Genomic DNA, 14,079 nt, shown 5'->3' with positions numbered 1-14,079 from the left:
TCCACTTCTTTGACTGTGATGAATAATGCTGCTGGGAACGTTTGTGTACGAGTCTTTGTGTGGACATTGGTTTTCTTTTCACTCGGAACTGTACCTGGAAGTGGAATTACTAGATCACATGGTAAACCTGCATTTCATGTTCGAGATGCTGCCAGACAGTATCTCTTACTTTCAATTGGTATGCAGTGTTTTCGCTGTAACCGTGTCAGTGATGTTCTCATTTGAGCCATATCGTATACGAGTTTCTTTGTGTAAGAGTTTTGATGTTCCTGAGGACAACAAATGTCTCTTTTTAATTCACTTTGCTTGAGGCACCTGGCTGGCTCAGTCGGTTAAGCATCCGACTCTTGGTTTCAGCTCAGGTCATGATCTCGAGGTTCATGGGATCGAGCCCCACGTTGGGCTCTGTGCTGATAGTGCAGAGCCTGTGTGGGATTCTCTCTCTCTCCCTCTTTCTCTGCCCCTCCCCTGCTCTCTCTCTCTCAAAATAAATACATAAACTTAAAAAATAATTTGCTTACTTTTCTATATCCCTATCACAAAAACATTCATTATCTCTTTTTCAGGAGTGTCAAAATCCTGCCATTATGTTCCTTCATGTCAGACAGTTTCTAAGTTTCTTCTTTATTTTACTTTTTAAAGATGTCCTTCTTGTCCGCATTGCCCCCTCTTATCTGATCTGCATGAACTTCATCTCTGCATCCTGGGGATTCAACGTAATCACCTCTTCTATTATTTAAAAAAAAAATCTTTTCTCTCTGATTCTCCTTTGTTTCTTTGCTCCACCTTCTGAAAGATTTTGCCAACTTATATCTTAACCCATTTGTTGAATTCTTCATTTCTGCTGTCATGATTATTCCAAGACTTTTTCTTTTTTCTGTAAATAACTCCCGTCTTTAGAGTCTAAATGTCTTCCTTCATGGATACAGTATGTTCAGTTTTGGAAGATATTAACGGAATTCGTTTCAGTTCTGTGGTGTTTTCTTCTGTTCCCTCCCCTGTCTTTATCCCCAAATACCACTTTTCCTATTTGTTGAAAGTGGCTCTTCTCTCGTGGCTGGTGATGCTTTTCTGTCGCATTTCAGAGACAAAGGGTGAAAAGCTAGCTCAAAGCTCTGCACACTTGGTGTGTGAGCTTCTTGGGTGGGTGGTCTGCTTAGGCTGTTTCTTCCAACGCCCCCAGTGTGATACAGGGTTAGGTTGACCCTCAAGGAATCCCACAACCTTGTTGCGTGGGGATTTCAGCGTGACCAGCCACACGCTGTGAGAACAGGTGCATGGTACCCTCCCCCCCCACTGCAGCCCCCTCCCAGCCCCCACCCCAATGAACCCGTCTCTGCCCTTTCTGGATACTTGCAATGACAGTATCGACATGCTGTTGGTCCCGCTACACACAGGAAATCCATGCTTTCTCCAGGCCACTCCACCAGTAACCAGGTGGCTATCTGCAGACTTCTTGTCTTAGTGCCTGTTCCCAGGTGTTCCCTGTTGGTTTATGCCTTTCTTTTTTTTAAGCCTTTAAAAAAATTTTTTTAAGTTGATTTATTTTAAGAGAGAGTGTGAGTGGGGAAGGGGCAGAGAGAAGGGGGAACAGAGGATCTGAAGCAGGCACAGAGCCCGACGTGGGGCTCGAACCCACAAACCATGAGATCACAACCTGAGTCAAAGGCAGACACTTAACCAACTGAGCCACCCAGGCGCCCAACTTGTGCCTTTCTTCAGCTCCCCGGTGACCCCATCTGGAGGGGGTCTCACAGTTAAAACATGGGCGCCTGGCCTGCTCTGTGCACCATTGGAACGCCTATAAATGCCATGATTCTGGGGTCAGGACAGAACAGAACAGAACAGAATTCTGTTACAGGACAGAACAGGACAGGACAGAACAGAAGCTGCTCCCCTTTGACGCAGAGCCTGCTGACACCTACAGCTGACTTAGGTTGGATCTGAGTGGGTCGAACCCCACCTCAGAGAGGCGAACTCAGTTGCTCATTACAGATGAATTATGGGTAGCCCATCAGGCAATAAAAACCACTTCTCATCCTTTTTCTCTTCTCTTAGCAAATTTATGAAGCAGTGAAATTAAAGCAGTGATAAAGAAGGCAGCAATGAAACTCGCACACCTCCCTTAACAGGATAAACTACAGCTAGCCCCCCGCCCCCAGCAGTGGTGATGCTTGACCAGCCAAAAACTTAACTACTAACAGCCTACGGTGACCAGAAGTTTTATAATACCATAAACGGTCGATGAACACATAGTTTGTATGTTACATACATTATACGCTGTATTCCTCCAAGGAAGGAAGCTGGAGAGGAAAAAATGTTATGAAGAAACTCACAAAAAGGGGCACCTGGGTGGCTCAGTCGGTGAAGCATCTGACTTCGGCTCAGGTGATGATCTCGAGGTTCGTGAGTTTGAACCCCACGTCAGGCTCACTGCTGTCAGCACAGAGCCACTTCAGATCGTCTGTCCTCCTCTCTCTGTCCCTCCCCCACTTGCTCTCTTTCTCTCTCAAAAATAAATGAACATTAAAAAAGCAGAAAGTCAAAAGGAAGAGAAAATACAGTTCTGTACTATGTTTACCAAAATAAATCCGTGTATATGTGGACCCACATGGTTGAACCCATGTTCTAGGGTCAGCTATGAATGAGGTTTGAGTTGTATGTACATATAATTGTGGCTGCATTGTTTAATCATGGTGTAGCCAATTCTTTTAATAAAATTATAATGGGGCACCTGGCTGGCTCAGTCAGTGGAGTGTATGACTCTTGATCCCGAGGTCATGGGTTCAAATCCCATGTTAGGTATAGAGCTGACATGTTTAAAAAATTGTGATAAAGTTTACATATCAAAGTTACATATCATATAATTTTCATTATAAAACAGTTGAACTAATGGACCCTTCGTGCATTGTGTTTCCATGATTTGGGGAAACTAATGACAAAGTTTAGATTCACAAAATTAATTTCCACCAGGCTGTCTCCTCTCAAAAAACTTCCATTTTGAAGGGTAGAGAAGGAAGGAAAAAGCCCAAGGGAAATAGCATACAAATAACACTATTTTCTTTCAGTCAACAAAAGCTTACTTTTTGGAGTTACTTGGGTTGTCTGAGTCTGGCAATTGGGTTAAATTTCGCTCATTTTGGAAAACATTGGGTCAGCATGGGAACTTACCTTGTGTTTCCTTCATTCAAAGTATGCCAACAGCAAATTCAGTTATTAGACCAGAGTTAATGCTGGGATTTGCTCTGGTTCTCTGTCTCTATCATCTATCATCTATTTATCCACCATCTATCATTTACTTATCTATCATCTACGTATTGGTCAATCTGTCTATAGATAGATACTATTTATTTATCGTCTATTTATCATCTATCATCTACTTATCTATCTATCATCAATCATCTACCTATTGGTCGATCTATCCATCTATCATCTACTTATCTATCTATCTATCTATCTATCTATCATCTACCTGTTGGTTGATCTGTTATCTATCCAACTATTATCTATCTATTGATCAATCGATCGTTTTATCAATTGATCTACCTATCGTCTATATGTCCAGTCAGCCCTGTGGTCAACCCGTTTCTTGCCTCACAAGCCCCCCAGTTAAATGCCTTTCGGGTTTATAGGGCAGCACTGGCGCCTAGCACAGCACCGCGCCCTGGTAGACACCCAAGGTGTCTCGTGAATTGTGGCTACTTGAACAGACAACGGGCTCCGTTTATTCAACTGAGCATCCATTCATGACACGCCCCCATGTCTGTTGTTTCCTTTCACAGGGCATCTTGAAACACTGTGAGGGAGAAGAAATTCTCCTGGGTCGGTTTGTGTATAACAAAACAGGAACCACCATTCAAACATTCAAGCTCCAGGTAATAGAGCCCCAGGAAAAGATGGGGTATGAGGAGCTCCATCCCCAGAATGGGTTTGTGGGGTTGATGCAAAGTGCTGTGAGAGGATAATTATGACAAAAGTGTGAGCTAAGGAAGGCTTAGCTGAACTTTAATTTGTAGCTCCAAGTGCTACATGGATTTTTTTAAATTATTTTTTTAAGTTTATGTATTTTTGAGAAAAAGACAGAGAGAGTGAGCAAGGTGGGGCACAGAGAGAGAGGGAGGGAGAGAGAGAGTCCCAAGCAGGCTCTGCACTGTGAGCACAGAGCCCGATGTGGGGCTTGAACTCACAGACTGTGAGATCATGACCTGAGCTGAAACCAAGAGTCAGACACTTAACCGACTGAGCCCCCCAGGCGCCCCATGCTACATGGATTTTAATGCAAAACACCAGGCAAGTACCAGAGCGTGTTCTAAGCCAGATTCTTCCTTATTTTCTACTCCCCCCCTTTTTTTTTTACTATAATTATTTTCTCACTCCTTCTCTTACCTCTTGGGCTCCCTTGATAGTATGTTATCTCCCATTGGGTAAAGGGGATAGAGATGGGTGTAGGGAGACAGGAACTCAGGAAGAGAGAATAAATACTTTTATCACACAGAGTGAGTGATACCTCTCTTCCTAACTCAAGGGGGGGGAAATGCCACCTGGTAAGATATAAACCCCCTGAAAGCCATTAAGGTATATGAAATATATTTTCGTTATTTCTCATCAGCCACAGGAAGACTTAAGACGGCATCGCCTACCGTGTCAAAATAAGTGTGCTGCGTACGATACCTCTTGGCCAACGCTGAGATAATCTAAGTTGAAAACACTATATGTGTCAGAAATGAATGACCCAGTGGGGTTTCCTATTTGATTGTTTAGCCGTGTCTCCCGTTCCCACACGGGGACCCCGTGGGACGGGCAGAGGCATTTGATGTCCAGACCACCACATTATCTCCTTCTCTCTCACCCTTCTTATGAGCCCTGTACTTAAAGGAACTTGTTTTCCCATCCATTAGACTGGTGTCTCATAAAATACTGTTTAGGAAGGAAAGAAAGCGTCCACAAATTCTCCATTAGATCTGCATACCTTGGGATTCTTTGAGATGGTTTTCTTTATAAGGCATTGATTTGTATCTTCTCTTTATTTTCAGCACGAAGTTTCCGAACCTTTATTATGTGTGAAACTTAAAATCCTCAGCAACTGGGGTCACCCGAAGTACACGTGTTTGTATAGGTTCAGGGTCCACGGCACCCCAGGAGAGTACCCCTAGAGGAAGCCAGGCAGACGGCCGTGACCACAGGTCCAGAATATGTGACTCGTCTTACTTCCTTAGATTCATCGCATCCATAGGCATCAAAATGGGGGTGGGAGGGGAACCTCAAAGTGGTTCATACCTGCCCAGAAAATGTGAATGAGATTTACTTGTAAAAAATACAAAAATAAATTCAATCTTCTTGTGGTAGTGTAGCTTTTGAGGATGCATCATGTGGAAGCACTGAAAATAAGTATGTATTTGGAAGAAGCTGGTATTAGTCAACAGTCTCCATTATTCATACAAGCATAAGCATACGAGCCACGGGTACGCACCGTCACGGCTATGAAGTATATGTATATTTAAAAGTGATCGGACATGGGGCGCCTGGGTGGCGCAGTCGGTTGGGCGTCCGACTTCAGCCAGGTCACGATCTCGCGGTCCGTGAGTTCGAGCCCCGCGTCAGGCTCTGGGCTGATGGCTCAGAGCCTGGAGTCTGTTTCCGATTCCGTGTCTCCCTCTCTCTCTGCCCCTCCCCCGTTCATGCTCTGTCTCTCTGTGTCCCCAAAAAATAAATAAACGTTGAAAAAAAAATTAAAAAAAAAAAATAAATAAAAGTGATCGGACAGTGACTGCAGGCACTGGGTCAATGCAACCAGGTAAGCAGAAGAAATTAGAGGCAAAAATTAGAGAAAAAGTCTGTCCCTGACTATTTGCAGACGGCTTGATGAATTCCTTGAAATGAAGTGAAGCCAATTAAGGAATACATTACAAACGAGGAAGAAGCTGCAGGAAGTTAGTAGATACAAAATTATATAAATCGACATCAGGGCCCCTGGGTGGCTCAGTCTGTTAAGCGTCCAACTCTTGATCTCGGCTCAGGTCAGGTCATGATCTCGCGGTTGGAGAGTTTGAGGCCCCACATTAGGCTCTGCGCTGACAGTGTGGAGCCTGCTGGGGATTCTCTCTCTCTCTCTGCCCCTCCCCCTCCTCTAAAATTTAAATTAAATAAACAAACAAACAAATATTTACAGATGAAATGATATATTTGGGGTATGTTTTAAAATTATATACAAGGAGGACATGCGTGGGGGGGGGGGGGTCAATGAAGAAGATTGGCCGTAAACGATCGTTGAAGTTGAGTGCTGGCCTACGAGGGTCCACTCACACTATTCTGCCTACATGTAGCACCTGTATTGGATATTTTCAATTTTAAAAAGTTAAAAAAAAAAAATTACAAGACATATATACCTAAGAAACCGAAAGAGTTGTGCTTTGAACCAAACTGATTCTGAGGTTCAAATGGAAATATAAACACATTAGGAAGCCAGGAACCCTCTGAAAGAATCAACAGAGGGAAATAACTCTATGATACTGTGATTTATAATAAGAAAGATACATTTGGCCTTTGTCTGCATTTCTGGCTCTGAGCTCCTAAAACGCTGGCAATTTATGAGAGCACCAGGGTGTCTCTTATTAGGCCAATGAGGTGACCTGGGCTGGTGGGGGAGACACCTAAGGACCGGAAAACACCCTGGTTGCCAGGGGAACCAACCAGGATTTGTGGTTTGGAACCTTCGGCCCCGCCCCCAACCTTCCAGTAAAGGGAGAGGGGAGGGACTAGAGATGGAACTCAATCATTTGTGGCCAATGATTAAATCACGTGTGCTCACATACTACAGCTTGTGCAAGAACCCAAAAGGATGGAGTTCGAAGAGCTTCCAGGTTGGTGAGCGCAGAGATTTGGGGGTTAGTTGTGCCCTGGGGAGGTATGGAAGCTCCATGCCCTCCCCCCAGTGGTCGCTCTGGGCAACTCTCCCGTCTGGCTGTTTCTGAGTCCTGTCCTTTTATTTATTTTTTTTTTAATTTTTTTAACGTTTTATTTATTTTTGAGACAGGGAGAGACAGAGCATGAACAGGGGAGGGTCAGAGAGAGGGAGACACAGAATCTGAAACAGGCTCCAGGCTCTGAGCTGTCAGCACAGAGCCCGACGCGGGGCTCAAACTCACAGACCATGAGATCATGACCTGAGCCCAAGTCAGCCTCTTAACCGACTGAGCCACCCAGGCACCCCAGTTCTGTCCTTTTATAATAGACCGGTGATCCAGTAAGTAAAGTGTTTCTCACTCCTCTGACCCACTCCAGCAAGTTAACTGAACCCAAGAAGAGGGGGGCATGAGCCAGGAGCACAGGTGACACCCGGGCATCTGTAGCAGGGGTGGGGGGAGAGGCAGCCTTGTGGGACCCAGCCCTCAGCCTGCAGTTCGGACGCCGTCTCCAGGCAGACAGTGTCAGACTTGAGTTGAACTGTAGGACACTCCCCTGGTGTTGGAGAATTGCTTGGTGTGGAAGAAGAAAACCCCACACACTGGGATTGGCATTCCGGAATCGTTTAGGAGAGAGAGAGAGATGCTAGATAATGGTGTGGTACCAGAACATTGACAGACCCGTGGAACAGACAAGAAAGTCTTTCTGGTATGTCAGAAATGGATCCCTATCTGTGTGGGAACAGTGTATGTGATGCAGGCGGCATCTCAAAAGGGGATGGAAGAAACGACTGCTGGGGCGGCCGGGTGGCTCAGTAGGTTAAGCATCCGACTCTTGGTTTCGGCTCAGGCTGTGATCTCACGGTCCATGGGATCGAGCCCCGCATCCAGCTCTGCGCTGACAGTGTGGAGACTGCTTGGGATTCTCCCTCTCCTCTCTCTCTGCTCCTCCCCCTCTCGCTCTACCTCTCAAGAGAAAAAAGAAAAACAAGACTGGGCTTGGGGCAATTATCTGCTCATTAGGAAAATAAAGTTGCAATCATATCACTCACTTTACAACATGAGGAACTCCAATGTGGTAAAAGATTAACAGGTGTAATTAAACCATAAAAATAAAACAAGAAACCCTGTGGTAATTCCTGCATGGCACTGGCTAGAGGAAGACCTTTCCAAGTATGATTCAAGCTTCAGAAGCCACAAAAGAAAAAAACATAAATTCCACTACATCCCAAACAACAACAACAAAAAACCTCTGCATGGCCAACAAAACCTTAAACAAAACAGGAAAAAAAAGACTTGTCATTGATATCAGAAGGACTTACTTTCCCATGTGTCAAGAGTCTCAAGAAGGCAACAATAATATCAATAGGTACAGAAATACAGCCCAAAAGTATGAACTGAGGGCTCACAGAAACACGTAAAAAGGTATTCAAATGTATTTGTTTTAAGAAAAATGGAAAAAGTGACACAGAACCTTGTTTCAGCAGTGAAATTAGAACAATTCAAAAGTTCAATCACACTTTAACGGAAAGGCTTTGGAAAAACAGGCTCCCACACATTGCTGGTGAAAACGTGAACAGGCACAACCATGACGCAGGGAACGTGGCGATATCTAGCGACATTACAGATGCGTATACCCTCTGACTCAACAAGATGTCATGTGCAAAAAAAAAAAAGACATGTATATACATGTTTGTTCCTAGAAAGTTATTCATCAGCAGTGTTTAGCAGGAGGATTCCCACGTGGGTGGGAGCAAAATGTCCCACTGCATAATATTTTGTTTTCAGATCATGGGAAAACATTACCTACTTAGACATCAAATCTTTTTTATGACATGATCTTTTGCTTTCTTACATAATGGTTGTAAAGGAAAAACTCATTTCTGCCGTGTTTCTCCTCTACTCTCACACGACGACCTGACCACTTTCTGACGCTGGATGTGGGCTTTTGTTCCCCCAACATCAAGCAAGTCTGTGACACCAGCTGGGCATCCTGTGGTTCAGCTCCGTTCAGACACTAACCAGAGCCTGTGCAGATACCACAGGTTAAGGGCTCAGTCCCACCAGACTGTCTTCACCTGCGATGCCAAGTGGCAGGTCCCCAGGTTCCCCACAATATCTGTCCAACTTGGCTACGAATCGGAGGTTCTCATGACCACCTGTCCCGCCTTGGATTCAGTTATTTGCCAGAACACAGAACTGGGGGAAATACGTATATTTACCAGTTTATTATATAATAAAGAACAAGGATGAACAGCCAGACAAAGATACATAGGGTGAGGTCTGGAAGGGTCCCACATACGCAGGCTTCTGTCCCTGTGGAGTTGGGGTGTGCCACCCTCCCGGCACATGGATGTGTCCACCAATGCAGAAGCTCTCTGAACCCCGTACTGTTGGGATTTTTTTTTTTAATTTTTTTTTAAGTTTACTTATTTATTTTGGGAAAGACAGAGGCAGTGTGAGCAGCAGAGGGGCAGAGAGAGAGAGAGAGAGAGAGAGAGAGGGAATCCCAAGCAGGCTCCGCACTGTTAGTGCAGAGCCTGACACAGGGCTCGAATTCACAAAAACTGTGAGATCGTGACCTGAGCCAAAATTGAGAGTCGGACACCTAGCAGACTGAGCCACCCACGCGCCCCCTGTTGGGACTCTCAGGAGGCTTCATCACTTAGGCGTGATCAATCATTAACTCCATGCCCAGCCCCCCTCCCCAGTCTGGGGAATAGGGGTGGGACTGAAAGTTCCAAGCTTAGGATCACGGTTTGGTCTTCTGGTGAGCAGCCACTACATGGGGTGCACCAAGAGTCCCCTGATTAAATCAAAGGCGCTCTTATCACCCAGGAAATTCCCAGGGACTGACAAGCTCTGAGTCGGGAAATGGGGCCAAAGACCACATGTTAGAGCATTAAGATGCTGCTAGTGTTCTTGTCACTTAGGAAATGACAAGTGTCTTCTGAGCTGTGTGCCGGGAGCCCCGGGGCGGACATATGTCCTGTCTTATCATTTCCCCGCGGCCCAGGGTGAAAGGTGGATATTAAATAAGTAAAGGGAGAATGAGAAACAGAAACAGAAGGAAGAACATTTTTAATTTTTTTTTTTTAACATTTATTTATTTTTGAGACAGAGAGAGACAGAGCATGAACGGGGGAGGGGCAGAGAGAGAGGGAGACACAGAATCGGAAGCAGGCTCCAGGCTCTGAGCCATCAGCCCAGAGCCCGACGCGGGGCTGGAACTCACGGACCGTGAGATCGTGACCTGAGCTGAAGTCGGACACTCAACCGACTGAGCCACCCAGGCGCCCCAAGAACATTTTTTTTTAAATTTTTTTTTCAACATTTATTTATTTTTTGGGACAGAGAGAGACAGAGCATGAACGGGGGAGGGGCAGAGAGAGAGGGAGACACAGAATCGGAAACAGGCTCCAGGCTCTGAGCCATCAGCCCAGAGCCCGACGCGGGGCTCGAACTCCCGGACCGCGAGATCGTGACCTGGCTGAAGTCGGACGCTTAACCTACTGCGCCACCCAGGCGCCCCCCAAGAACATTTTTAAAAGGACAAAATGCGGAAATGGGAAGTCGGGACGCTTCTGGCACAAGAGACCTGGGACAGGGGTCCCCAGTGTGACCTGGCTCAGTGCTGGCTGGGCACATGAGGGAAGCCCGTGGCCCATCTGAAAGCCACGGCCCCGCAAGGACACAAGGAGAGAAGACAGACGCCGGAGAGCTGGCCTGTGCCTTCCTGAGCGCGAAGACGCAGACGGGTCGCGCTGGTGGCGGGATGTCGGCACCCATGTCAACATAGGAAAGGGAAGCTTCAGCGCAGTCCTATCTCGTCCCTCTCTTGAGCGCAGGGTCCGCGAACCGAGCCTCAGGGCCACGGGATGCTCCCACCTGCTCCCAGCTGTCGCCGTTTCTGCCAAACCAACGCACCTAAGGTAACCAGCCCGTTAGCCAAACAGCCTACACTGTGACCACGCCTCACATCCCCAATTCTCTGTAGTCCCCCATCTTTAAAATGGGGGTCATAGGGGCGCCCAGTTTACTCATTTAAGCATCTGACTCTTGGTTTCGGCTCAGGTCATGATCTCGTGGTTCGTGGGTTCGAGCCCCACATCAGGCTTCTGCACTAACAGCGCAGATTCTCTTGGGATTCTCCCTCTCCCTCTCCCTCTGCCCCTCCCCGGCCCTCCCTCTCTCAAAAATAAATAAACATCTAAAAAAATAAGGTGGCAGTAATAGCACTTGCCATATGGGTGTTTGTTATCAAAGTGATATTATCAGGAGAAGGTGATGTAGAAGCGATGGTCATCTAACTCACCCTGCTGACAGATACTATTTCAATGGCACCTTGTATGTGGGACACAGTAGCCAACGGATGCCCATGTCCCTTGTCCTCGGTGCTGGGTGTCCCCTTCCTCAGAACCCCAACCCTGAGCACCGTGCCTCATAGCTCTCGTGGGCTCCACAAATGTTAATTTAAAAAATATTTATGAAATGTACGGGGCTCCTGGGTGGCTCAGTCGGTTGAGCGAATGACTTCGGCTCAGATCATGATCTCATGGTTCATGGGTTCGAGCCCCGCATCAGACTCTGTGCTGACAGCTTAGAGCCTGGAGCCTGCTTCAGATTCTGTGTCTCCCTCTCTCTCTCTGCCCCTCCCCTGCTTATGCTCGGTCTCTCTCTCTGTCAAAAATGATAAACATTAAGAAAAGATTTATGCAATTTATTGAAGTATTTTTCCTTCCACGTCTAAAAGATGAAGTCGCTGAAAAGCTATTTAAGCAAAACCATCCCGTAAACAGTACAGTTGTCAGAAGGCGTGCTCTCACACCACCTCTACAGTATGCACACCCTCATTTTACAGTTTTTTCACATAAAAGAAAAAAAGAGAAATATCGCCTGTCAGATCCGATGCAGAAGCTCTGAGCTGTGCCAGTCTCTTTACCCTTGCGTAGGATTTCCAGCACTGCCTCGTGACAGGGGGACCACAGATGGGCCTCCCCGCAGGGACTGGAGGTGAGCAGTCACCTGCCCCCCATGGGGCGTGTGCAGCTTCCGGGACAGACAGGCGGTAAATGCTTTTATTTGCCACACTGTAGCTGTATTTCCATTTTAGGACTAAATTAGGGCATTTCCTTGCACAATACACAAACATAACAAACAGCACCAGCACTGTTCCCTAGATCCTCTTGGGACTGATTTACCAACCGTTGAGGTGTGGCCGGTTTTTAAATCAGAAGGCTGTTTACTGGCTGGACTGACAGCAAAGGGAGAGTGCTCTGTGCTAGAAAACTCAAGAGCACACAGGTTTCTAGAGATCACTGCTGATCTTGCGCCTCACCCCACACTCATTTGGAAAAAACTTGGGGTAGCAGTGTCTGTATATTTAATGATCAGAACTGGAATTATTGGTTTACTGAATCTATTTAGTTTAAGAAAACTGTGAGGCTTCATACAGAAGATTCCTTTTCCCATTCAAGTAAACATCATTCCAGCTTAATTTTATAATTGCTGGGGCAAAATTCCCTCTATTATTTGGGCCTTTGTCTATGCAGAATGTAAAATCACAGAAGTCTTCCTGGCGAGTTTAAAAAAATCTGTTTTATTTTTTATGGCATAAAATTAAGTCATTTAAAGTAAAGGGCAGGGGCTTCTGGCTGGCTCCATTGGTGGAATGGGGTGACTCTTGATCTTGGGGTTGTGAGTTTGAGCCCTGTGTTGGGTGCACAGATAATTTAAAAATAAAATCTAGGGGCGCCTGGGTGGCTCAGTCGGTTAAGCGTCCGACTTCAGCCCGGGTCACGATCTCGCGGTCCGTGAGTTTGAGCCCCGCGTCGGGCTCTGGGCTGATGGCTCAGAGCCTGGAGCCTGCTTCTGATTCTGTGTCTCCCTCTCTCTCTGCCCCTCCCCCGTTCATGCTCTGTCTCTCTCTGTCTCAAAAAAAATAAATAAACGTTAAAAAAAAAAATTAAAAAAAAAAAATAAATAAAATCTAAAAAATAATAAAGATCAATATTGCATGAAACATTGTTTACAAAGATACATTCTTTTTTGAAACACTTTTTTAATATTTATTTTTGAGAGAGAGAGAGAGAGAGAGACAGAGCAGGGGAGAGGGAGACACAGAATCTGAAACAGGCTCCAGGCTCTGAGCTGTCAGCACAGAGCCCGATGCGGGGCTCGAACTCACGGACCGTGAGATCATGACCTGAGCTGATGTCAGATGCTTAACCGACTGAGCCACCCAGGCACCCCCCAAAATAATGCGTTCTTAACATGGGTAATATAGTATTTGGAAAACCAGGCTGGATACAGTTGAAGGTGTATTTCCTATTTTTTTTTTTTTAATTCTCTGCCATCATTTCTATCATGTACATTATAAGAATTTAACTGGGGGGGGGGGTTCCTGGATGGCTCAGTCGGTTAAGCGTCCAAGTTTGGCTCAGGTCATGATCTCACGGCTTGTGGGTTTGGGCTCTGTGCTGACAGCTAGGAGCCTGGAGCCTGCTTTGAATTTTGTGTCCCTTCCTTGCTCTGCCCTTCCCTTACTCATGCTGTTTCTCTCTCTCTCTCTCTCTCTCTCTCTCTCTCTCTCTCTCAAGGATAAATAAACATTAAAAAAATTTTTTTAAAGAATTTTAACTAGGATCTGGTAAAATTCATCTTGAGACAAACTTGCAGGATTATTGCTTAAGGTCAGTGTTGACATACCCCGTCTTTACCATATGAGAATGAAGGGAAAGCCCAAGCCTGGGGAGTGGAGCCAGGAGCTAGAAGGGGGAAGGGGCCCCTCCGCACCATTACAGGAAGGAGTGTCAATTATAGCGCCCGCCCTCCCCCCCAAGAGCCCACAGCAAGACATCAGTTACAGGCTCCAACAGGGAAAGGTCTAGATCCCAACTCCTACAAGAAATGTACCGCCCTTGCAAATCTTCCTGGAGAAAACTTACAGCCCAGAAGCCCTGCTTTTCTCCAATAGTCCGTCTTTGAAAACAAACTCTCCCAATTTCCTCCTTTTTCTCCACAAAAGAGCATTCTTCTCCTTTCTGCTATTCCTGTGAATAAACCCATTTTTTGGTTGTTGTTGGTAAAAAAAAAAAAAAAAAAAAAAACCCTCACTTCTAAGGATTCACAACCGGTGCTACTGATGAGATTATGAAGTGGGATTCGTGAGCCAACG

The 14,079-nt window shown here is 45.8% G+C and overlaps 1 protein-coding gene across 1 annotated transcript in view; it reads left to right on the top strand.

Annotated features, from left to right (window-relative positions):
• Nucleotides 1-5,241, top strand: part of SUN3 (Sad1 and UNC84 domain containing 3) — a 30,719-nt gene extending 25,478 nt beyond the window's left edge. Inside the window, exons 9-10 of the mRNA XM_032592366.1 lie at nt 3,783-3,875; nt 5,034-5,241. Of these exons, the coding sequence (XP_032448257.1) occupies nt 3,783-3,875; nt 5,034-5,153 (213 nt within the window). The 3' untranslated portion in view covers nt 5,154-5,241. The remainder of the gene's footprint in view (nt 1-3,782; nt 3,876-5,033) is intronic.
• Nucleotides 5,242-14,079: the final 8,838 nt, after the last annotated feature.

Source organism: Lynx canadensis, chromosome A2, assembly GCF_007474595.2.
Source record: "Lynx canadensis isolate LIC74 chromosome A2, mLynCan4.pri.v2, whole genome shotgun sequence".
In the NCBI taxonomy this organism is placed as follows: domain Eukaryota; kingdom Metazoa; phylum Chordata; class Mammalia; order Carnivora; family Felidae; genus Lynx; species Lynx canadensis.
Note: the sequence above shows the minus strand (reverse complement) of the source record. Positions and strands in the feature narration are given on the sequence as shown.